General features: G+C 35.1%; 1 protein-coding gene across 1 annotated transcript; it reads right to left on the bottom strand.

The window, feature by feature from the left end:
* Positions 1-2,819: 2,819 nt before the first annotated feature.
* Positions 2,820-4,309, bottom strand: LOC140790889 (CBL-interacting protein kinase 29-like). Its single transcript, XM_073141201.1, has one exon. The coding sequence runs from the start codon at positions 4,208-4,210 to the stop codon at positions 2,978-2,980; it is 1,233 nt and encodes a 410-aa protein (XP_072997302.1). The 5' UTR covers positions 4,211-4,309; the 3' UTR covers positions 2,820-2,977.
* Between the last annotated feature and the right edge of the window lie 19,945 nt (positions 4,310-24,254).

Raw genomic sequence — 24,254 nt, 5'->3', positions numbered from 1 at the left:
GAGATCATAAGAAGGACGTAGAATAGACCCCCCATTTATCACATTTTTCTTATCCCAGAAAATACTAATAAAGAGGGGTTTATCCAAAAGGCCGCAATCTGGCGTTAAATCAGACGGCCCACAATGCCGTAGACAGGATTGCGTGATCCAACTTTTCCCATCTCTTAATAACTTATAAGACAGCTTAGGATTGCATACCAGTCGTCCGTGGGGCCCCTGATGTGACGTGTACCGTGATCTTTTCGCTGATTTGACTAGTGCGACGACGATATAAAGGCGCCAAAGTTTATAAAGACAAGGGATGGACCATCCGAGAGATGTAGACCGTCCATTATGGATCAGGTGGTCCACAGCTGCACGTGATGCACCGTACGGTCGACAGGAAGTGGGGGCTACGGCAATCAAAAGATTCTTATCTTTCCAAGATTAGATTGAATGGGGATTAATTTCTACTTAAACTTGATCAGGAGCCAGCTTGATAAAACTCAACTCTCAAAATTCATAATATAATTAATATAAACTTTTAGATCAACATTTAAATTAAATGTCCCGTAATGCTACTGTATTAGTTCCTATATCTTCGCCATTAAATTAGGCTTTATTTTAAGAGCTTGAATTGATTTAAAGTTAAAATTGATTATTGATCGGCTTATATAAGTTTGAGCTTGAATTAAAATTATTTTAATTTAAGATTAACTTTATAATTGGATTAAAATTTATATTCAAGTTTGATCATAGCTTGGCTCCGTCGGCTAGATGCTAGACTTTTGAGATTGTTAGGTTCAATCTTTTCCCTATTCTGATAATTTCTTCATAGGATTATATACAATGGCACTGTTAGATTAAGATAAATAATTCAACATTAATCATTAATTTCTCGCTCTTCATCTACCAACTAAAATTATATAATATTTTGCAAAATTAATTGTAAGTATTGGTCACCCTTTTCACTCTTCAAGGATAATTAGTCTCTTTTTTTTTTCTCTATTTAAAATAAAATAAATTATTTCATAAGTAACGGATATTTCTTAGAAATCACAGATCAAGTAGAGATATAACTCTAAATTATATTTTGAACCAAATTTCTACTGCTCAAAGCCCTGGTGTGTTATATAAGTTTTTCAATTAAAATTTTAATTAATACTAATAGTTGCCTTCTTATCTCGTTACGGGCATGTTTGGTTGCTAAAAAGTAAAATTTAATAAGATATCTCACTATAATAAAATAATAAATTTTTTTTAAGAAAGGAAGATAAAAAGAGAAAGCTAAACTATTTTTGTTAGTCACTTTTTAGTTTATTTTTCTAACAAAATATCAAAAGTGAATACTTTCTCCACCATATTCTATTAACTAAATATCTCTTTTCTAGCTCCCATTATATTCCGGAATAAATTCTTTGTTACTCTAAAATGCAACTCCTTATTTTAGAATAACAATAATAACTCCATTATAGAATACAAATACTATTTATCAAAATTACATTTTATACTACAAACTAACTTAATTACTAATTTACCAACCAACTCTAGTAGAGTTGGTAGGTATCTTGCTCATGACCAAGGAGGTCATGAGTTCAACTCCAACCCTAAACAATATTGTGGAGAAATTATTTGGTGGTTGGTAGTTTGGTGGCTTGGCTCGATTCGGTTGATGGCTCGGCAGTGCGGTTAGCTTGGAAGAACAGCTTGACAACGCAACGGCTTGGAGCAGGTCTTAGCGGTGTTTGGAGTAGGTCTTAGCGGCGTTTGATTCGAAGCAATTGTTCGGCGACGCATATGGCTTGAAGCCTAGACTAGATAGCTAAAAGCTAGGTGGGGCTTAAAGTGCCTCTGTATCTAGGGAGGGTTGGCCCTTTGTCCAGCCCATATCTAGCCTTCGGGCTCATGAATGATCAAAAAAAAAAAAAACTTAATTACTAATTTATCTTCAAAATCAATCCCGTCAACCTAGTCTACATTAAATCAAAGTATATTTCTCATCTTTTCTTTCAGTTTATATTATATAAAAAGATAATTATTTATTTCATAATACAAGTAAACATAAAAAAATAGTTATTTTTAAAATAAAAATCTCATTATAAAAATAATGAAAATGATAACTATTTTTTAGAATTAATCTTATTCATAAAATAAACAAATCCTTACATTCTACCTAGATTTATATAAGTTAACTAGTCTAATTATATGACCTATTTTTACCGACACAAGACAAGCTACCAGAAAGATTCCTTAGAAACAACACTCCAATATTATTATTTTGGCTGCAGTCTGTACATCGACAGCTCTCGATGAATGTGATAACCTATGAACACATGGTATTACATGCCTTCCAGTTTGGTCACCTCTGACAATATTACTCACAACATTTCTCCAAAGTTCCAGTCATATAAAAATGCACATCATTTCACTCTCTCTCTCTCTTATCATTCTAACCTTATAAATACCCTTCGCTATCAGATCTAACAACCGACGTATCTCTCCCATGTGACATCTTCTTATCACTCCATTATAATATTATATTTCAGGTTATTTAAGAAGTTGAGACGAAATTACTTGCATTTTAATCAAGTAGATGCATCCATCCCTAATAGAAGTTTTGACTTCCTCAAGTGGACTGAGTCATCAAAAGAGTTTACCAAATTGAGTTAGTAGCTGGAATTAGAAGAATTAAAGTGAAGGTGGTGGTTGTTGACACCTATCGATTTTAAGATGTCACTTTAGTTGGCTAATTGCAGGCTATTTGACTGTCATCTTATCACACTAGACTATGTATGGACTATATAAATCATAAAAATATTATATGACAACGCACCAACACATAGAGAAATGAATTCAATTATTAGTAAGTCTGTACATAATTTGTGCTGGTGACTATAAAAACACCGGCTTATATACCGGAAGTGCTGCCGGTAAAAGATTAATGAAAACTAATTATAGATAATCTAAATTGAAATTGTATGAACAAAACCGGGTTCAACTAAATCGCCGGAACTTTGAGGGCCGGTCCGATTCTCTCCCGCCATAGTCGTCTCTCCTTGGGGCCTTCCCCCTTCACCACCTCCACCACCGACAGGTCGTCGGTCAGCCGGTGAACCTCCACCCTGGCCACCAGATTACCGTTTTGCCCCTCCAGCAAAGCCTTCTTCTTCCCCCTCCTGATTCTCAACCCCTCTATTCTCCCCACCTCCTCAACCCGGTTCACTACCGACTCGGCCCTTTCGCCGGAGACGAACCGCTCCCGGTCCGGGGCGACATCGAACAGACCCGATAGGTCGCACCCGGACGAGAACGATATGATATCGAAGGCGTTCAAGACCCGACCCGCTTCCTCCTTCACTAACTCCTCGTCGCGGAACCGCATCTTAGCCGTCCATTTCTCCTCATCAAGCCCCTTCTTGAACCATGGGTGGTTAATAATCCCAGCCAAGGAGATCCTCGTCTTCGGATTCGGGTCTAGGATCCGCTCGATTAAGTTGCGGAGCTCCGGAGAAGTCCAGCTTGGGCAGCGGAATTCTCCGCGGTATATCTTTTTGTACATGGCCATGAGATTGGGGTCGTTAAAGGGGAGATATCCGGCGATGAGCAGGAATAGGATAACTCCGCAGGACCAGATATCCACCTTATCGGCGTCATATCCCTTCTTGGATAGGATATCCGGGGCGACGTATGCGGGCGTCCCGCATAGAGTGTGGAATAGCCCGTCGTTTCGGATCTGGTCGACTTGGGCGCTCAACCCGAAATCCGTGACCTTGAGATCACCCTTCTCGTCGAGGAGGAGGTTCTCGAGCTTGAGATCGCGGTGGAAGACGCCGCGGGCGTGGCAGAATCCGACGGCGGAGATCAATTGCTGGAAGTAGCGGCGGGCGAGGTCCTCCGGGAACCTGCCTCGGGATTCGAGGCGGTGGAAGAGCTCGCCTCCAGCGGCGAGCTCGAGGACGAAGTGGATCCGGGAGCGGGAGGCGACGACCTCAAGGAGGCGCACGATGTGGGGGTGACGCAGCCGGCGCATGATAGCTACCTCGCGCACGATCGACGAGGGGGAGGCGCAGGAATGCTTGGAGATGGACTTGACGGCGACGGATCCGCCGGTGTGGAGGTCGGCAGCGAGGTAAACCTTTGCTGTCGCACCGCGGCCGAGTAGACGGATTATCTCGTAGCGCCCAGCAATGAGCTTTCCGGTGCCGGAGCCCGGAACAGTCGCTGGCTCCATCGCGTAGTAGTGGAGATGCTAGTCTTTTTGGGGGAGCTATTTTGGTAAGTAGTTCGAACTTTCCGCCTTTCGAAAAGGTAACGATGCTAGACGGGAACGCGGGCTGGAGATATAAATGGGTACTATTGCGTTCAGTTGTACCCTCGTGAGCTTTTAGGTTACAGCGAGCTGATGGATAAGACAAAAGCTAGTGAGTCCAAAGGGTCGGCTGAGATTAAAGAAGTATATAATAGGAGTCTTATAATTAAAAATTTGACAAGTTTCAAGAAGTAGGGGTTAGAGAATTAATGGAACGTCTAAAAATAAAGATTCATCTTTTAGTACATAAATTTATAAATAAATAAAAATTAATTAATTAATTTTCCTTTTACAAAAATAATTTATTTTGAACATGGCTGTGGAGCAAGAGTGGTCTTGACCACATGTTCATTTATGAAGTTTCTCTGCTGCTTCCTGGAAATTGGCAGCCAGTCTTCATGTTAGGGATCAGACGGCCCAAATCCGAGAGAGATCATACGCGCTACGATGTGAGCTCCTATCCACACTCGGCCGTTGATACTCACTTGGACGGTTATCAGATAGGGGAGGGTGCATATCAGAGTTCCGGAAACCGTACATCTCGTGGGTCCCGCTGAGACTTCCGTATACGGCGGTTCGGACCACAGGCAGCTACCGTGTACCGCCCACAGAGGCGGATTGCGTGGTTTTGTCCACCGCCCACAGGACACGTGGATGGTATTGATTTAATCTCCTGATTAACGTGGATGATATTGATTTTATCTTTGATTTTTTTTTAATTTTAATTTCTGCTAAACACTATCTTTTAAAAATAATTATGGGAAATAATTCATGCAAACACCACAATACGGATTTAGAATACGAAAATTGAATAAAACATCTTATTTCTAATATTTTTATTACATATTTTAGTTGGAATAAAAATTAAGAATATCTCGCCCATTTATCTAAAAATGCAAATGCTCTTTAGATTCTGGTTGAATAATATAATATGACTATAATATATCTAGACAATAAATATCTATTTACATTGAAGTAGGAAAAAGAGTAATAAACTCAATTAAATTATTTTAATTTTTTATTCCAACTATCACAATCAAGCACCATCTTATTCCATATTTTTATTTATTTTTAAATGAATCCTCATTCTATTCCATTTATAAATTTTTTTTATCACAATCGAATGGACCGGGATGCTGGATATTTTATATTAAAATAAGGCATGAGGAATAAACTAAAGGATAAAATATGTTTTTATATATCTTGCAAGTGTGTGGCTGCTAACTATTGAAGGCTTTTAGGTTGGTCCTTTCACTACTCTCTTTAGGGTTGGAATATGCTTGGCATAAGAGAGAAGAATCCAACGACTGCTTTAAGTGCAACGAACTTGGAGGGATTTCAAAGTTTCTTTTTCTTTTTCTTTTCTTCTTTCATTTTGAAATTATGCATGAGAAGTTGCTTAGAAGTGGTCGAATAGCTGATGAAAGCTATAGGTCAAGAAAAGGGAGATTTTGAATTTGAAACATTGGAACATTTTTCTTGGATTTAAAGATGTATTCTATTGATTTGGGTGGAAGAATTGAATTGAGTTGGTGGATCCTGCAAGGTTCCTAAAAGATGGCCAGTGTTTAATTCCATACCTATATTTACCTATTTTCTACTTATTGGGTGGAAGAATTAAATTTTGGGTATCAACTCCTTATTGGGATTTTTGAAAAGAATAATAATTTATCTTCTATTTTTCGGTAGCTTTCATTATCTTGCACAAAAGTTTATGACGGGGGTTAGCTCATCTAAAGATAGTTTTTCATATTTTCTTGAGATTATTATTAACTTTAGAATTTTTATTAAATTTAAAATTAGTAATTATAGAAATTTAAAACTCAAACGATTACAAGAATTTTAAAAATTTTATAATGACCATAACACGCTGAATTTATTTGAAGGGTTGCAAATGTTAGAGAAATCAAAAGCCTCAAATACCTATAAGTAACCTCTTTGTTATGAGAAAAACTATATAACACAAAATTTTAAGTCAAGCTTTAGCTATTTTTCTCGCTCAATTTTTTTATTTAGAGGAGTACAATTCTCAGAGAGAAGCGTCGAATAAGGTTTTGGGTTGTATGATACAAATCAGATCAAATCGGATCACATCAATGGGAGATTTGGCTCAATGGGTTGAGTCTAATTATCTTATATACGTATTTGCTTTAATTAGAGTCATATTAGGTTAAAATTTATTAGTTAACTAATTCAATTATGCATAGTTTTGGAAAAATATTCAAAAGATATTTCACAGACCACCAAATATTACGAAACCACTTGGAGAAGATCGAATACCTCATGATCTACAACTTCTGTATTCAAGATTTCTCCAAGTTCGGACTCTATCTGTGGCAGAACGAAGAATCAATCCGAGAAGGATAAGGAATGCTGATTTAGTTCAATTAAGTCATGTAACCCACTAAGGCAAGCTCAATTAAGTTATGTAAGCCTCTAAGGCAAGTCTTAGTTCGAGTCGTATAAGCTTTAGGGTTAGTCTACAGTAAGTCCTAGTTCGAGTTGTATAAGTCTTTAGGGCTAGTCAGAGTATGATTCATTGTACCCTACATTTATATTTAAAGGGGCTAGGCTTCTTTGTTTAGAAGAAAATTGAATGTAAGTAATATTGAGTTAAGTTAAGTTAAATTTATTTATCTTGCATTACGTATTGTCTTTATCTTTTACTATAGCCGTTAGATTGTCGTTATCTTTCTACAAGTAGATCTAAGTTAGAAACTATAATTCTATCTCCAACACATAGCCACCATTGCCTCGGCAGCCATCCTATCCTATGGCCGTCCACCACCACCCTTGGCCGTCCACCACCCTCCGATGATCGCCGCAACATTCGATATTTATTGTTCTGCCCCTTTCTGACCTTGGGCCACTATTTTAATTATATCTTTTCATCTAGACATCCGATTGACATAAAACTAAATCCATTAGAATCCTATTTCGCGAGGCTACTACTATTTTAATAATCATCCTATAAACAGATCGTTCTAGATCTAGTTCGTAACATTATACCCTTAGGGGAAAAATAGATGGGTTAGTAGAGAGCACCACTTTTCTATAGGATAGCTACGCTTTGATGTATAGGCTAGAATTCCTTAATTATTTTATTTTTATTTATAGTAAATAATATTTATTTTATTATATTTTATTTTTTAAAATATAAAATTAGATTAAAATAGACTAAGGTTTTAAGCCGATTCTTTCTTGATTAAGCTTGAAATATTGTTAGATGTGCTTCAAAACATCGATCGCATATTACCATTCTAATTGTGCTGTTATAATTTTATAGTCCCACTTTATTTAATTTCGAACATGATCAAAGTTATTAAATGCATAAGAACTTAATGTTCCGCTGCTCGGGATACAACGACCGAAAATACTAACGTTTTTACTCTTAAAATGTTAAATTAAAACATATTTTTTATTCCATTAACCAACTTTTTTTTATCTCTCCATAAGATACGTGACATTTTTAGGGATATCAAATGAAACCTCCAAAGTTTTGAAATTAAATTAATCGGTAATAATTTTTATCTTGGTATAGTCTTCTTTCAATAATTCATCCCATATACCGAATCGTTGTCAAAAATCATTTGAACACGCAATTAATAGTTCTAAAATCAAAACGACACATGTAAAAAGTGGCACAAATCTTCATGCATACATTAATTACAGCAAGTGGATAACCATTACGATTCATAATTAGACAAACATCCAACTTGTTTAATTTAATGAGGGGAGCGAGAGAGAGAGAGAGAGAGAGAGAGAGAAAATTCTTTCCAAACCAATAAAAATGGTGATGATGATAATAATAATAATAATAAAAAATGAACTCTATTGCCTTCACTCCTACATCATTAGCATCATTATTAAGATTCAATGTTCCTTCTTTGGTTTCTTGTAAATCTCTCAGTCTGGACTACTTCTCATTGAGTGGTGGTGTCGTGTTTCTTGGTTAGATAATGTAATTGTTTATGTGAATTATAAGATCATCAACTCCAAGCCAGCAAGCAACCGAGGAGGGAAAGTTGGTGTCTTTTTGTGATGAGCAATTGGTGGCTTCTTGGTGGAAAAAGAATAAAAAGGACTCCATTATTGCAGCTAATCATAGACTAAACTATTGTTTTCAAACATTATATAGTCTTAGATTCTCTGTCAGGAAAAGTCTTCCTTTAATCTATGGGGGTAAAATGAGCTCATGTGGAGAACACCTTCACTTGGGTTACAATCAAATTATCTTTGTCTTTGAGTTGCAAAATTACTGATTTAATTTTTTATTTCTAATATATCTTTTTTATTGATAATGTTATTAATCTTGTTCAATCTCTTCTTTTTTTTTAAAAAAAATTTTATTTGACATTGTTTATATAAAATATGATTTTATTAAGTATAAATTTGAAAAACATACCATTACAATCAATAATATTCTATATGCAATATATACATTTGGAAAAGAAACTATCTTTTATATATATATATGTAATTTAATACTTCAATTGGAGTCCTTTGGATACACTAATCATCTCCTATCAAAATTTTTACCATTTCATAATTTTTATATATAATAATTAGTTGAAAAATGCCTACTGTTTTTGTCTTGAAATTTTAAATTATTCTCTCGTATTGATCCATTTTCTACTAATAAGTCTCTTAATTTTAGATCAATCTCATGCCGGATCATAAATTTTTATAGCAATAGGTTCTTCAATACTAGAAATATTTTCCATATTATAAGCATCCTCTATAATTGCTTTATTATTTCCTTGTTAAAGAATTGTTTACTTACATATTAGATTCTTTTTTTTTCTGTGAACTTATTGTCATATTCTTCACATTACTAGTAAAATGTTTACCAAGTACCACTTTTGAGATGGAATTAATTCATCTATTTGTCCTTTTTTTAAGATTCTCACAACCAGAATCATTTTCTAGTAGACATGCTTAGCAATGAAAAAACTAAAAAGAAATAAATATTAAAAACTTGAGAAGTTGTTATAATAAGAAAAATTTCATAAATAAAAAATAATAATATATAAATGACATCGGTGGCCGGCCTAATTGCGCAACGCCTAATTGCGCAACGACAGTTGTTTGGCCGTAAGCGTCAAACGGGGCGGAGGCATTAGACAGATGGTTCAACATCGGCTGGGTTTCCTCAACGGTGATGGTCGGGCCATGCCGGACGGTGGTCGGAGAGAAATACATAAATTGTTTAACTTAGAGAGAGCTGAGAGAGAGCATATATATATATATATATATATATATAATTTGTCAACCAAAGCTAAAAGGGCCAAAATGGTGTACTTATGTGAATAGTCCAATAACAAAACAAGAAGTTGGCCCAACTTGATGAAGTAATAAAGATGTTGGCTGATACATTAAGAAGGACCAGTCAGGTGGTGGTGTCATTCTAATTACTAAAGCTACGTTCTGAACCAAATCCAAATGGACTTTTATTAATTTCATTTGATTAGAATTCAATTAATTTTATTTTGGAAATATTCTACTGTTCCGCAAATAGTAGAATTTAAAATAAATTCTATTTTATCTTGTTTAGAAATAGGTAGGAGTTCATTTCAATATGCTAGGTTTTCATATTATAATTTTTACCATTGTAAGGTTATATTCATGTAATTGACAAATTATATTCTAAATAGAACTTTATTCATATAATATGTCTAGATTTTATATATGAGCATATTTAAAAGTTATAAAATATTTAGTAAAAATTTAAGTAGAACATTGATTTTGAAGTCAAGGATTTTAGTTTATGGCATTTGTTTACAAGACGAAAAAAATATATAAATTTTTTGTTAATTTGATGTTGTGGTGCGAAAATAATGTTTGAACACAATTAAGAACGTTTTTAGATGCAAAAGGTTTTTTTTCCTGCATTAGTGCTAGTATGCGTTGTATGTAGACCTTAACATCGAATCAGTTCTTCCCATCTCCTCCCTCTACCATCCCGGATCCTTTTTAGTTTGCGCGCATTGGATCTTTTTTGTGGCTTCATTGTAGCCGTTAACACCGTCGCTTATGAGCCTATGATCATGCTGTGGTTAGTTCCATTAAACTTTGCATTTCAAGACTTTTGCTGTTATGATTTGTTATAATATCGCAGTTGGCCAAAGGGGAGACTTACTTTTATGGTTATTACCTTATTTCCTCCCACACTTATTATGCACGAGTACTTATACTTAATACTTTCCTTCCTTAGAGTTCAATCTCTTCTTTTTCTTGTGTATCACGTTGTATTCAATTATTGAGGCTAATAAAATGATATGACTTTCTTCATGAAAACCAAAAAATTCCACAATCATCTTCTTTGAGTCCAAGTATACATCAATCTTAGGGATTGGTTCAACAATCATACTCGTCATTGATTACTAAGTGATTAGGTTTGAGTCTTATTCTTTTTGTGACACATCCCTCTCTAAAATTATTAGTGCTTGTTTGGTTTAAGACTAATTCCTAAACTCGATTAATTAGTTTTATTTTTTAGTCTTAATATTTTAAAGAGTAAATTTAATTAGATATAAAAAAATATATTTAGTTATCGAACTAATTTAAAAATCTCTAAATCAGTTTCGAGGGGTCCCTTTAACTCATAACAAACAAGAGTAAGAGTTATCCATTTTCTTATGCTGTTTCTTGCATTCTTTTCTTAATTGGTATTATTATTTATAGTTTATGTATATGATCGCTCGATCTGGATACGCGGAAAAGAGATTTATTTCCATCAAACAGGAAGACGAACAATACCTTCAAACAGTTATCGTTTTGTTCGATGCTAATGATTGAGAACAAGATGGAGCTTTACATGCAATTATTATGTGTGTTATTGTACTCCTGGGAAGCTGACATGCCATTAAGCAAATTATTCCAGTCTTTTAATCAAATCGTACGGTTTTCACACTTAGTATGTATAACTAATAATATAATATGACTAATTTGGAGCAGGAGCTGGATGCTAATGGCCTAGTTGAGTAATTCACAATGATATGGATTTGCCCTTCTGATATCCAGAGTGAAAAAAAAGAAAATTGGAATTTTCTATGATTACCACTTGGAAACTTTCAAAATATTATAATTCCCACTAATCATTGTGTTCTTTGCTCTCTTTTTTTTTTCCAAAAATATCATTCTCTTAGTTAAATCTAATTAATCATAATTAAAATATAATTTACATTAAAAAGGATTATTTTTCCCTTGTATAAATTATTAAAATGATTTAAAAGTTATTAGATATTATACTTGATATCATAGTAACAAATATCTTCTTTTATGAGAGACAAAAACTGTTGATAAATATTTTACATTCTAAGCTTTAAGAAAAAACAGTAACACTAATTTATCTCTCTTTTTTTTTATGAGAGAGAGAAAGGGAGAATAACATGTTAGAAGTAAAAGAGCCTCCTACGTCGGGGGGTAGGGCTATCAAAAAAACTCGTCAACTTGTGAGGCTCGTGAGCTTGACTCAAGCTCTAAATGAGCTGAGTTAGATTTTTGAGCTCGAAAGGCTAATCAAGTCGACCCGTGCTAGAGTCAGCTCAACTTGAATTGACTCGATATATAATATGTGAGATAATATACGAAAATAAATGTAAAAATATTAGATAGCATAGTTGGTTGAGATTGTTTCTATAAACCCAATTGATCTAGTCCAAATTCTACCTACTAAATGCATGTTAGTCACATATCGGAACTAGCCCATTAAGCCCATTAGGCCCACCAGCTGTCGAGCAGAGCTTGAGCCTCATCGAGCTAAAGGTAAGTCAAGCTGAGCCGAACTTTTTCAACTCAAATCGAGCTCGAGTTGAACTGAGATTTTCTTCCTTTCGAGTTGAGCCGAGGTGGGCCTAGCTCGCTCAAGTTCATTTACACCCTTAACAGCAGGAGGTGAGGATGTCCAATAGTGTTGGGCTTCCTCCTCAAAGCAGCGCTTGGAAGGGGCGCAAAAGTCTTGGGTCTCAGTTGCAGCATGTTACGATCCGACCACGTGGCTTAAGTCGAGTCGAGTCTATTTATCTTTTAATTATTTCATGATGTAAGCCTTTTAGGCATGTCTAGTAATGTGAGCCATTAAGGCAAGTCAAAATAAGTCATGATTGCCCTTAAAGCAACTCTAGTTAAGGCAAGTCTAAATAAGTAACAACAGCTCTTAAGGCAAGTCTAGTTAAGTCAAGTAAACTTTTAAGGCAAGTCCAATTAAGTCATATAAGCCTTTAAGATAAGTCCTAATTCAAGTCGTGTCAACCTTTAGGGCTAGTCCTAGTGGGACTCGTTATAACCGAGCTTTATATATAGAAGGGTTGGGCTCCTTTGTTAAGCATCCAAGCATTGAGAATTAATTGAGTTTACTTATTTTCTTATTACCGTATTTACCATTTTATCGTAGCCGTTAGATTGTCTTTACCTTTCTAGGAGTAGATCATAGTCATAGAATTTCCAACGCTTTCAAACCCTAGTCACCTCCTACCTCCAGCAGCCACCCTACCCTACGGACATCCACCACCACTCTTGGTCGTCCGCCACCCTCCGACGACCGCCACAATATCGGATATTTACCGTTCTGTCCTATTCTGACCTATCTTCACTATTTTATTTTTAACTTTTCATCCCAACCTTCGATTTAGATGAGAGTCATTAGAACCCTAACTCACGAGGCTACCACCACTTAAATTTTTATTATTTTCTTACGTCTGAATCATTCCAAATATGGTTTGTAACATTTGGTATCAAAGCCCTCCATCGTAGTGCCCCTTTCAGACAAATACCAAATGAGATCCTAGCCAAGCTAAAGACTCAAATGGAGGACTAGATGGAAGTTATTACTATTTTGAAGTTTTTTAGGGAAAGGCATACCCCTGGACTGATTGAAAGGCATCTTAGTGAAGCTATGGAACAACATCGATGGCTTCTCGGTGTCCGACATGCAAGACAGTTTCTATGTGTTCAAGTTCGAGAAGGAAGAAGACCTCAACTATGCTCTATCAAATGGTCATTGGATCGTTCTAGGAGTGGTGTTGAACTTTATACTCAAGAGGGATAACTTTCGGCCGTCGAAGGAAGTGTTTGTCACTGATACTAGTGTGGATCCAACTCTACAATCTACTGAAGGACAACTGGGAGCTTGAAGCCCTCATCCAGGTGGTGATATACTTTGGGAAGACATTGAGAGTAGTGAAACAACACTGAACATACTCTAAGTTAGTTGCAAGGGTGTGCATTGAAGTTAACCTCAAACAACTCCTCAAGATGGTGGTTTGGCTACGACCCAAAGCGAAAGGCCTTGGGAAAACAACAATTTATGAAAGTATTCCTTCGTTTTGTTACCTCTATGGAAGAATATGACATAAGGATGGGGCTTACCCAACTGTGAACAATGATAATAAGGCTGAAATGGGAAATGAGCATCAGGGTCGATCGAAGAAGGAGGAGGCAGACCAAAACAATAGATGTGGCAAGGAATAGATGATGCATGTGTCAACCTATGGCCCATGGTTCACTATCCAACGCTAGGCAAAGAAGGCCCCAACACTAGGATTCTTTAGACCACATGAAGGTGGAGGCATGCTGACATCCTTCGGGGTGTTACGGACCAGATCTGGACCGATCCGAAAGGAAGAAAATTATAAAAATTTTGGTGGTGGTAGCCTAATGAGATAGGCTTCTAATGGCTCTAGGTTACATAAATCCGATGTTTGGAAGATATAATTAAAATAGTAGAGCAAGATCAAAATAGGGTAAAATGGTAAATATTCGACGTTGTAATAGTCGTTGGGGAGGGTGGTAGTGGACGGCCATATAGTAGGGTGGCTGTTGGAGGAAGGTGGTGGCTAGGGTTTGGATACTTGAAAGGGTCCTACGGTTATGATTTACTCATATGAAGATAAAGACGATTTAATGGTTACGTTAAAAACGATAAATGCGATAATAAGAAATAACGAAACTTAATTAATTCTCAATACTTAGATGCTTGGATTCCTAAAGCCTAGCCTCTTTATATATAGATATTAGGTACAACGAGTCGTACTTAGATTTAGCCCCAAAGGCTTGTACGAATCGAACTAGGATTTGTCTTAGAGGTTTACATGACTTAATTAAACTTGTCTTAGTGGCTTATATGACTTAATTAAACTTATCTTAATTGCTTATATGATTTAACTATATTTGTCTTAAGTGCTTAAATAATCATGAATTAATTAAAAGATAAATAGGCTTGATCTATCGAGCCCAATGTCCTCTTGATACGATCCGATTTGACCTGGTTCGTATCAAACAGTTCTGATAGACCTGACAAGGTGCCTAGGATGGGATCTAACCTAATAGTGCAAGAGTATACCCCCAACCAACCCCCGACTGATTGCATAGAGGTGCCATCAATGCCCAACAAACACATTGAAGCTGACCACAAAGATATGCAATGTGAAAGGGTCTCGAACCCACCTAATGGAGTCGTTGTTATCAATGGCCTCTCAATTCACCTAGGAATAGCTCTGCATCGATTGACGAACTCTCCCTACATAGAAATCTCAAAAGAGTTGGGATGTGCATGGGAAGCATGCATATATAAGTCTACCTTGCGAAAGTGCTACATGAGGGGATAACCTCAACCAGAATGGGGCCAGGAAAAGCTGATGCAACAACAATAGCTAGCTCCCCTGCCAAGCATGACGAAACTATGGGTGCTCTCAAGCAAGCCCTCCTTCTTGAATAGGTTCGGTGGAGTGAAGTACCATGGACGTAGACCATGAGCTTTCTCACCTAGCATTAGTGGTAGCTAATGGATCAGCTGATCAAGATGGGCTGGCTATGAATGTTGAGTGCTCAAATGTTAACCAAGAGGCAATTGAGAGTCGTTCACCCTCTTCCAAGCAAGGGAGGATTGGATGAATCAGGTCCTCTCTTCTCTCTATCGGTTGGTTTTATGTCTAAAGCTATATTATGGAATTAGAGGGGTGCATAGAAAAAGATGTGCTAGACTGATCCGGGACCTAAACAGAGAGCACAGGTTGGAGGTTCTGGTGCTCTTGGAATCTCATGCAAGTTGAGCAGTGGTAGGTCCGATAGGGAGAGCCCTCGGCTTGTGCTGGTCTTGGTTCACAGTTTCAACCCTGGGACGATTAGGAGGTATCATAGTGCTGTGGAAGATTGAGCTCGAGTGGGTGGATATGGCGGCTACCTCATACTATGGTTGTGCATGTGGGTAGAGAGGGTAATCGAGTAGTTGACTAGATGACTGGCCAGGGTAAGGTTGCTTCCTCTCATGTTATGTTAAGGTCGGGGAGGCGAGGAACCCTATCCCCCCAAATCTATGAAACCTTTTCTTTGATCAGTATGGTGCTATCATAGCTCAGATTCTGTAAGAAACTTGCTGCTCTTTTCATCAATATAAATAAAATAAAAGAGAAGATGGAAAAAACTTATGCAAATAATTCAATACAAACCTCTAATTCCTCTATTTCTTTATTCAACTGTTAATTTGAATATTGTATAAAACTAATCCAAAGCACTAATTACTGTGATAAAATTAATGATTTTTTCTCCTTGGCGAATTCTCAAATTCAAGGAATGTAATAACTAATAAAAGGACGTCTTATGATGCTACATAAATACAACTAAAATTTATCTTTAGGAGTAGAATTAGTAACTATGTATATGATCAATTGGCAAACTCCTCCCAAACCTTTCATTCTAGGACTTTTAAGTAATATCTAAGAAAGATTAATACAAATTTATTCGATTAGTCAAATAGTGCATATAAAATGTCAATTTGTCTTTAATATATGTAAGGATGAAATCTTATTCAATTACATATATATATATATATATAGCTTCACATGAAGTGAATTGGTCCTCTTCACATGCAATAAGCAATTAAATCACAGAGAGATTCCAAGAACATCACAATCAAATTAATTATTATTATATCAAGATTTAATGCACCTTCCCAACAACTAACTTCGATTACAAAATAAAGGCACTGATATTTATAGAGCCGATTTTATTCTTTACAAAGCAATTTAAATATTACTTTTATTATAACTCTTTTACTTAATCATGGAACAAGGGGTCATATTTTGCCATAAGATTATGTAATAATGATATAGATAATAGTGCTTATGTCCGTACAACAATCTCTACGGATTAAATTAAATAATGTCCAAACACACACACACACACTCTCTCCCTCTATATATATATATTGAATTATGATAATATAAGGTAGAAGTACAGAAGAAGTGGGCTCCAACTCAAACTAATCCTCTCATCACTAATAAATTAAATATAAGTTAATTAACCACTTCCCGAGACCATCTAATATATTAATTTGATTGCTTAGCAATTATATAATTACCTACAAAGCAACAAAAAAGAGCTAGAAATAAGAGAGAAGCATGGCAGAACCTTCCATCTTTGGTGCCACCTTCTATTCACAGAAAGGAAAAAGGTCAAAAGTAAATGTAAAAGATGCTAATTAGAAATAGAGGAGCCTAAAGATCCATAGCAAGAGCTAGAATTGTTTTCAATTAACTTGTAATGACGTAATAGTTGTAAAGATTAATCTAGTCACATAAAGAAGTGTTGCAGTAGAAAAATAGAAAAGAAAAGTTATGGTGCTACAAACTTCAGCTACATCACTAAGTTGCAAAACAAGATATCTTAGGCCAATACAATTTACATCTAAAAAGATTCACAACGAGGTACGAACTCTTTTTTCTTCTTCTTCTTCTTCTTCTACTCTGTGGACGAAGACGAAGACACAGACACAGACGAAGAGGACATCGAGGGCGGCGGAGATGGAGACGGGGACGGAGACGGTGGCCGGGCCTTCCTTAGGGTTAGCTTGGGGAATATGAAATTGATGAAAGTGGATTTGGATGGCTTCTTAGACCTCTTGGCATTGGAATTGTAGTAGTAGGAGGGTGGAGGGGTGAGGGGAGGTATAGTAGTAGATGAAGTGGCGCGCTTTGGTGTGCCTGGCTGTGATTCCCACAAGAATGGTACAGACCCAGATGCCATTCCATAATACACTCTAAAAGAAGGATTGGCTGCTGAATTCTGCTCAGAAAGGAGTCTTGAGTAGAACTTCTCTTGTTGCTTGGCCTTGGAGGCCTTCTCTGGGCTCCTGGAGATCATCTCTCTTCTTCTCTTCTTGATCACAAAAGGTCTGAGAAGAAGAGTATAAAACAATTAGGGTACCTATTTGTCCACTTTGAGAGAAATATATATGAAGAGATGGGTACATCACATGGAAGCTAGGGATTGGCTTCTGACTTTGAGAAAGGTGCCATGATGCTTACGAGGCTGTGGGTCCTAAGTGTTTTACTATTTTATGGCAATGGTTATTGGTTTGTATTCGAAAATGGGTAAATTCTTTGCCGAGAGGTTCATGTTTTATGGAAAGAAACAAACAAGAGGAGTAATGTAGGCCAAAACTGAGGGTTGATATGTCCAAATTAATGCATTGATGGAGCTTGGAAAGTGGCCTGAGGTCCATCTTCTTGTGTCTCTTGGTGAAGCGTGATGGACGGCGAACTTGAAGGGGTCAGGTGATAGATGATGCATGAGATCTAAGATCTGCCATGTCACGAGAGAGAGAGAGAATTTTGGTTTTATTTTTTTGAGATTTTTCTTCTAAGATCTCTCATTTACATGTGTAGCTAATATTTGATTCATGTAAAAGTAAACAGATAAAAATATTATATTGCCACCAAAATCACTTAATCTTTTAAATATATTATTCCATAAAAACTAGATTTAAGTTAAGAGAAGACTATTTTGGCTTGCAAAAATGTTTTATTTTCTGTTAGGAAGAATTAGTGATAAATATTTTGCGCTCTAAATATCAAGAAGCAATTTAGTCATTTACGTACATTGATTAACTTTAATAACCATTTATTCTAATATTCTATTAATATTTTATCAAAACTTAATCATAAATATAGTTTTGAAATAATCATTTAGCAATAATTATGATATTTCAAAAGTGGCAATAAACATTGCACAGATTTTTTTTTCTCATTATTTTTCCATTTGGAATGTTAAGCATGTTAAAATATAAAATATAAAAATCATCATTAACTAATATTACAAACCAGTCATCCGTGAGATGGTAGAGGTCGATTGTAGGGTAGGGTGGCTTATGAAGGGAAATGTGGAATGAGATTTTGTAGCTTGATAAGATTTCTAGGGTAAAGATCTACTCCTAGGAAATCAAAAGTAGAGGGTTAGGATAACAAACTTGAAACATGGAGCTCGAGCGGCCGGCTATTATTAAAAGATAAGACAAGATAAATGAATTAACTTAAAGCAATATTCATTCCACGACCTCAGAATCCTCCAAGTAAATAATGACCACTCCTATTTATAGGAATAGAAATATATCGAGTAGGATCTAACTCACCCTACTAGGCTTATATATGCGGATTATCTATTTTAATTCAAATCTAAAAGCAATAACCAAAAGCAATCAACTAAACTTGACTCTCGTGGTCAAATCATATCATTTAAATTAAATCCACTTCTTAAGCCTCTCAAAATATTTTAACTAAATAATGTGGGAAAGTGTTAGAATATAAAATATAAAAAACACATCTATAATAACTTAAGTTTTTAGAGCAGTTGGTGAGTTAACAAAGTAAATTAAATTAATCTATTATGATTGTTGCCCTGGTCAGTTGGGTTGTAGTCTCAGTCTGAAACTTGGTCGGGAGGTAATTAGAATTGCCAAAAAAGTTGGTCGGCTCATAAGGCTCATGAGCTCGACTCGAGATCTAAATAAACCAAGCCGAGCTAGAGTTAGATTGCTTGAGCTTGGCTCGATTAGACTCAGAATATAATGTGTGATATATATATATATATATATATATATATATATATATATATATATATATATATATATACACACACCAAACTAAATGTATAAATATTATATAACATAGTAGGTTAAAGCAGCTTCTAGTACTCTAGCCATCCCGAGTTCAAATCCTACCGTACAAAATACGTTTGCTATTTTTCCATAGAGATCATAGACCAGCCCATGTAAGCCCATTAAGCCTCGAGCCTCATCGAGCTAGAGATGAGCCAAGCAGAGTTTTTCCATCTCTCAAGCTGAGACGGGCCCAACTCGCTTAAGCTCGGTTCATTTATACCCCTAAAGCCTCATTTGTTAGGGTTCTTTTAGCTCTTGTTGAGTGGATTTGGAGATCAGAGCAAGAAATTATGCCAAAAAGGTGAGGGAAGGACAGGATTAGGGTTGAAACAATTTAACTAACATTGCGGCAGTCGTCGAAGAATAGTTGAGGACGGTTGTAAGCTAGGATGACTTGCGAGGAGAGGTGTGCATTAGGGTTTAGTAGTTTGGTAGGGTTTCTAGGGTTAAGATCTACTCCTAGGAAAACGAAAGCAATCTAATAACTATGATTAAGAGTAAAAGCAAAATAAGAAACTAAATCAATATTCATTCTCGATGACGATAAATAACTCATGACCACTCTTATTTATAAGAGTAAAGTCATAGCGGGCTGAATCCAATTCGCCATATTGAATTTACATATGTTATGAACTAGATCTAGACAAATCTAGATAGATCTAGACCGATATGAACATAAGAAAATTATGAAAAATTTATGGGTAGTACTCTCGGCCAGTCTCCTTGATCTTTTCAGCGGTCGTTGGAGGATGGTGGATGGCCAAGGGTGGTGGTGGACGACCGTATAGTAGGGAGGTTCGTGATGGAGGATGGTGACTAAGGTTTAAAAGCTTTGGAGGTTCTACGTCTATGATATACTCCTACGAAGCTAAGGACAATCTAATAGATAAAGACAATAAGAAATAATTGGCTAAACTCGAGTTTTGTTCCACGATAATTATCAACTAATGACTACTCCTATTTATAGGAGTATAATTCTAGCATATCGAATCCACATATGGATTATCCGTTTTATTTGAAATTTAAAATAATAAGCAAATCTAACTCAATAACTCGACATGACTTGATTCGACACAATTGGCTTAACTTATGCGGTCAAATCATATCAACATACGTCGATTATCCCCTTTAATTTAAATTTAAAAATAATAAATAAAATTAATTAACTAGACTCGACTTAACCTAACTCTCTCATGGTTGGATCATAACATAACCCCCAACTTTTTAAATAAAAATCTAATATTCATATCCATAAACAAATCTAATACAACTTGAAATTATGGTACTAAAGGTAGCACACAGATTCTTATTATTTAATCATTGTGGAAAGGTGGAATAATACATAGGAGAGTCGTGCTAACATACATAGTTAAATTGAATGAATTAATTGGGAAGTTGGGCATTAAAAGAGAGCTCTCACAGGTAGATAACTATCGCTTCTCTTTGGCTTCTTTGGTTGTTAATTGCAAATTAAGCATTAATTTGAAGCCGAAAAGTTTAGTAGCGTAGGAAGAACAAGCAGTAAGAGTCTCATGCAATGCAATGGATTGACTAGGAGTAAATTAGTCGAGTATTGAAGCCTAATGCTCGAATCCTATCAGCAGATGGTTAATTAGGATTCATAGCTACTAGATTGAAACATTGTGTGCACAAAATTTAGGCCTATTATGATATGTTATTTGAGAGAATTAATCTAGTTGTCAAACTCATATACATGTATAGATAAGTTCTATAATTAACTTACGAGCCATACTCTAGAAGAACTAAGGATAGTTAATTAAACTGTTAGTAAGGCAAGGTGTGATATGAACATTATAATAAGCTAAAAGGAGGAATCAAATTAAAAATAGCTGAAAGACGAGATGTTAATTTAAGAGTTTTTCAAAACTAAAGTATCCAACTAATCACGCGTCAAAGCTTCAGCTGGATAGTATCAAGGACTAGATTATCCTTGATCGAGTTCGAGATTCTTTCTATAGAATTATGCTAATTAATACACGTAAATAATTGACAACCTAATTTGGTCAATGGGAATAGATTCAAGCTAACCAGTGGGTTCCCCGGCAATGAAGGATTTCAGCACATGTAATTGCATTTCTATTTCCTTTTTCTCTATGTGTAGAAACTTTGGAGATTAGTAGCATAATAAGTATTCTACGGCTAGTTTCATGGTAACAGTGATGACGTTCCCAATAATTAAAGTTGTGAAAAGGTTGGAGAATATTTTTTTTTGATTTATTATGAAACAGATCTGGACCGATCTAATAGGAAGAAAATTATGATATTTTTGCAGGTAGTAGCATCGTTAGTTAGGGTTCTAATGACTATGTATTCATTTGAATCGAAGGTCGGGATTGAAAGTTAAAAATAAAACAGTAAAAAAAGGTTGGAACGGGACAAAATTGAAAATATCTTATGTTGCAGCGGTTGTTGGAGGGTGGCAAATAGCGAAAGATGGTGATAGATAGCCGTACAGTAGAGTGGCTCATGGTGGAGGATGGTGGCTAGGGTACTCCTACGAAGATAAAGAGAATCTAACGGCAATAATAAAAGATAAAAATCATAAATCATAAATCGGCTAAACTCAAGATTTATTCAACGATTATAAGCAACTCATGACCACTCCTATTTATAGGAGTAAAGTCCTAGCTAATTGGATCCACATGCAGATTATCCGCTTTATTTAAATTTAAAAATAATAAATAAATCTAACTAACTTAACTTGATTGACTTAACTCATGTGGTGAGATCGTAATAGAATTGTTACGGTGCTTAAATAGCAAAGCAATATTAAATGGTTGAAATATTTAGTTCTCCAAGCACAGATTCATTGTGGTTGACCTAAGCAAATGATAATGTTAATTGTGTCTGAAAAAAAAATGCCTGAGGTAGTATGATTAGAATAAGCATGATTAAAGTCTTTAGATGTAAACAATCTTATACATCAAGGCATGCAACTAATATTGATTATGTGCTACACTACATCTACGGGTGTAATCGAGTCGAGCTTGATCAAGCCTAGCTCTGATCAATCTTGAACTGAAATAAATTTTGAGCATATATTTGTGATCAAGCTTGAATTAAACTTATTTCAATTCGAGTTAATTTTGAGCTTGAACCTAAACAAGCCGATCAATAAGCAATTTTAAACCTTAATCAATTCAAGTTAAATTTTGAATTTAATCAAACTTGAATTAAATTAAGTTTAATTTAGATTTGAATCAATTTTAAAATAAAGCCTAATTCAAAAATATAAACTAATAAAAAAATTCATGTATTTAGAAAAGATATGATCCTTCTTTAAAAGGATTTTATAAGAAATTTGATCCTTCTTACCCTTGATAATTTGCTATGTTATTTTTTTATTGAGAAATTTGATCCCTGTAACTTATTTAGAGATTAAATGTCTAAGTTTGACCCAAACTACATGAGATACTATGTAATTTGTCCATATATTTCACAATCCTTCTTATAAAAGGACTTTATAATTTCTCAAAACAATAGCTCAATTAAGAACTTTTACAATTTAATTGTATATAGTATTTTAATTTAACATATGAAACTAAGTGCATTTTTTTTTAATTGATGCATATTTTGTTATAATAAAGTGCATATAATTTTACTAGAATACATCATCATAAAATTTAAATTTAAATATAACTAAATTACGAGGCCATAGTTTATCACTCTACAAATTATTGCAAGCTTGCTTCTTTCGTCATACATGCATGATTAGGATTTAAAAAATAAAACATCAAACTACGTGGTCATGGACAAGATAAGATCAAGTATATAGCAACCCAAAAAGAATTATATATCAAAAAATTTAGATCCAGATGTAACTTGTGGGCTTTAATTCTTAGTCACGCTTAGATCATTCAAAATTTTCCACCTTAATCTTCGGTTTAAAAAAATAATTAATGCCCATCTTCATGTACAACTAGGTGGTAATATTAATAATTTATCAATTACGCAATTTCCCTAATGGTTTATAACTTAAACTGCAAACTAAAGTCTTCATGCTTCTCTCAAAGAAAAATATTTAAAAATGTCATGGATGACCGTAGTGGAAGATAATTTAAAATTTAAGATCGTTGAACTTAATTAAATTAGTTATTAAATTGGGTAAAGTCAATAAGTATATCCTCTCTGTTTTAGGTTAAAGAAAAGTGTAAAGCATGCATGCATGCATGCATGCATGCAGTTAATGGCATGGTCATTTATTTAAGATTATTAGTCCATCATGATGATGATGAAATTAAATTTGTGACATTAGATGATATGTAAGGATAAGTCTTGGCATTGAACTTAGCCCATTAGAGATAAATAGGGTTCTACTTGGATAAGCAAGGAAGGCATGAAAATTTCTTCTTCTTCTTCTTCTTTTAAACTTTACAAATATGAACAAATAAATTGTCACATTACACTATTGAAATAAATCTTAGCATTCTCTTTCTTTGCACACTAATTAGAATCCTCAAATCCAATAACTTGAAGAGAGTTTATAATACAATCCGACCACGTGGGTTAAGTTAGCCGAGTCAAATTGAGCTATTTAGTTAGTTTGTTAGTTTTATCTTATTATTTAAAATTTTAAATAAAAAAAATTATTTGTATATTCGCTAGGATTTTAACTTCTGTTTATAGGAGTGGACATGTGTCGATTATTATGGAAAATGAATTAGAGTTTAACTAAATTATTCTTATCATCTTTATCTTTTATTATAATCGTTCTGATATTTCAAACCCTATCTGTCATTCTCAACCATGAGCCACCCTACTATACAGCCGCCCACCACCCTCTGACGATCATCACAATGTCAGATATTGACCATTCTACCCCGTTTTAAACTTGATCTACTATTATATATATATATATATATATATATATCTTTTTATTAAAACATTCGATTGAATCAAAATTAGGAGTGGAGTCGTGACAAGCAAGACTAGACACGATGTGATGGTGAATCTAATAATAATAGACTTGATCAAAATGTTTAGCCCGCCCGTGCCCGGCCCGGACCCGAT

This window comes from Typha latifolia, chromosome 6 (assembly GCF_019914945.1).
Source record: "Typha latifolia isolate L0001 chromosome 6, TyphaL0001v2, whole genome shotgun sequence".
Classification (NCBI taxonomy): Eukaryota; Viridiplantae; Streptophyta; class Magnoliopsida; order Poales; family Typhaceae; genus Typha; species Typha latifolia.
The sequence above is the reverse complement of the archived record's forward strand: the minus strand, read 5'-3'. Positions and strand labels throughout refer to the sequence as shown.

Coding starts and splice junctions, on each gene's coding strand:
- LOC140790889 (XM_073141201.1), bottom strand. CDS start 4,210: ATGGAGCCAGCGACTGTTCCGGGCTCCGGCACCGGAAAGCTCATTGCT.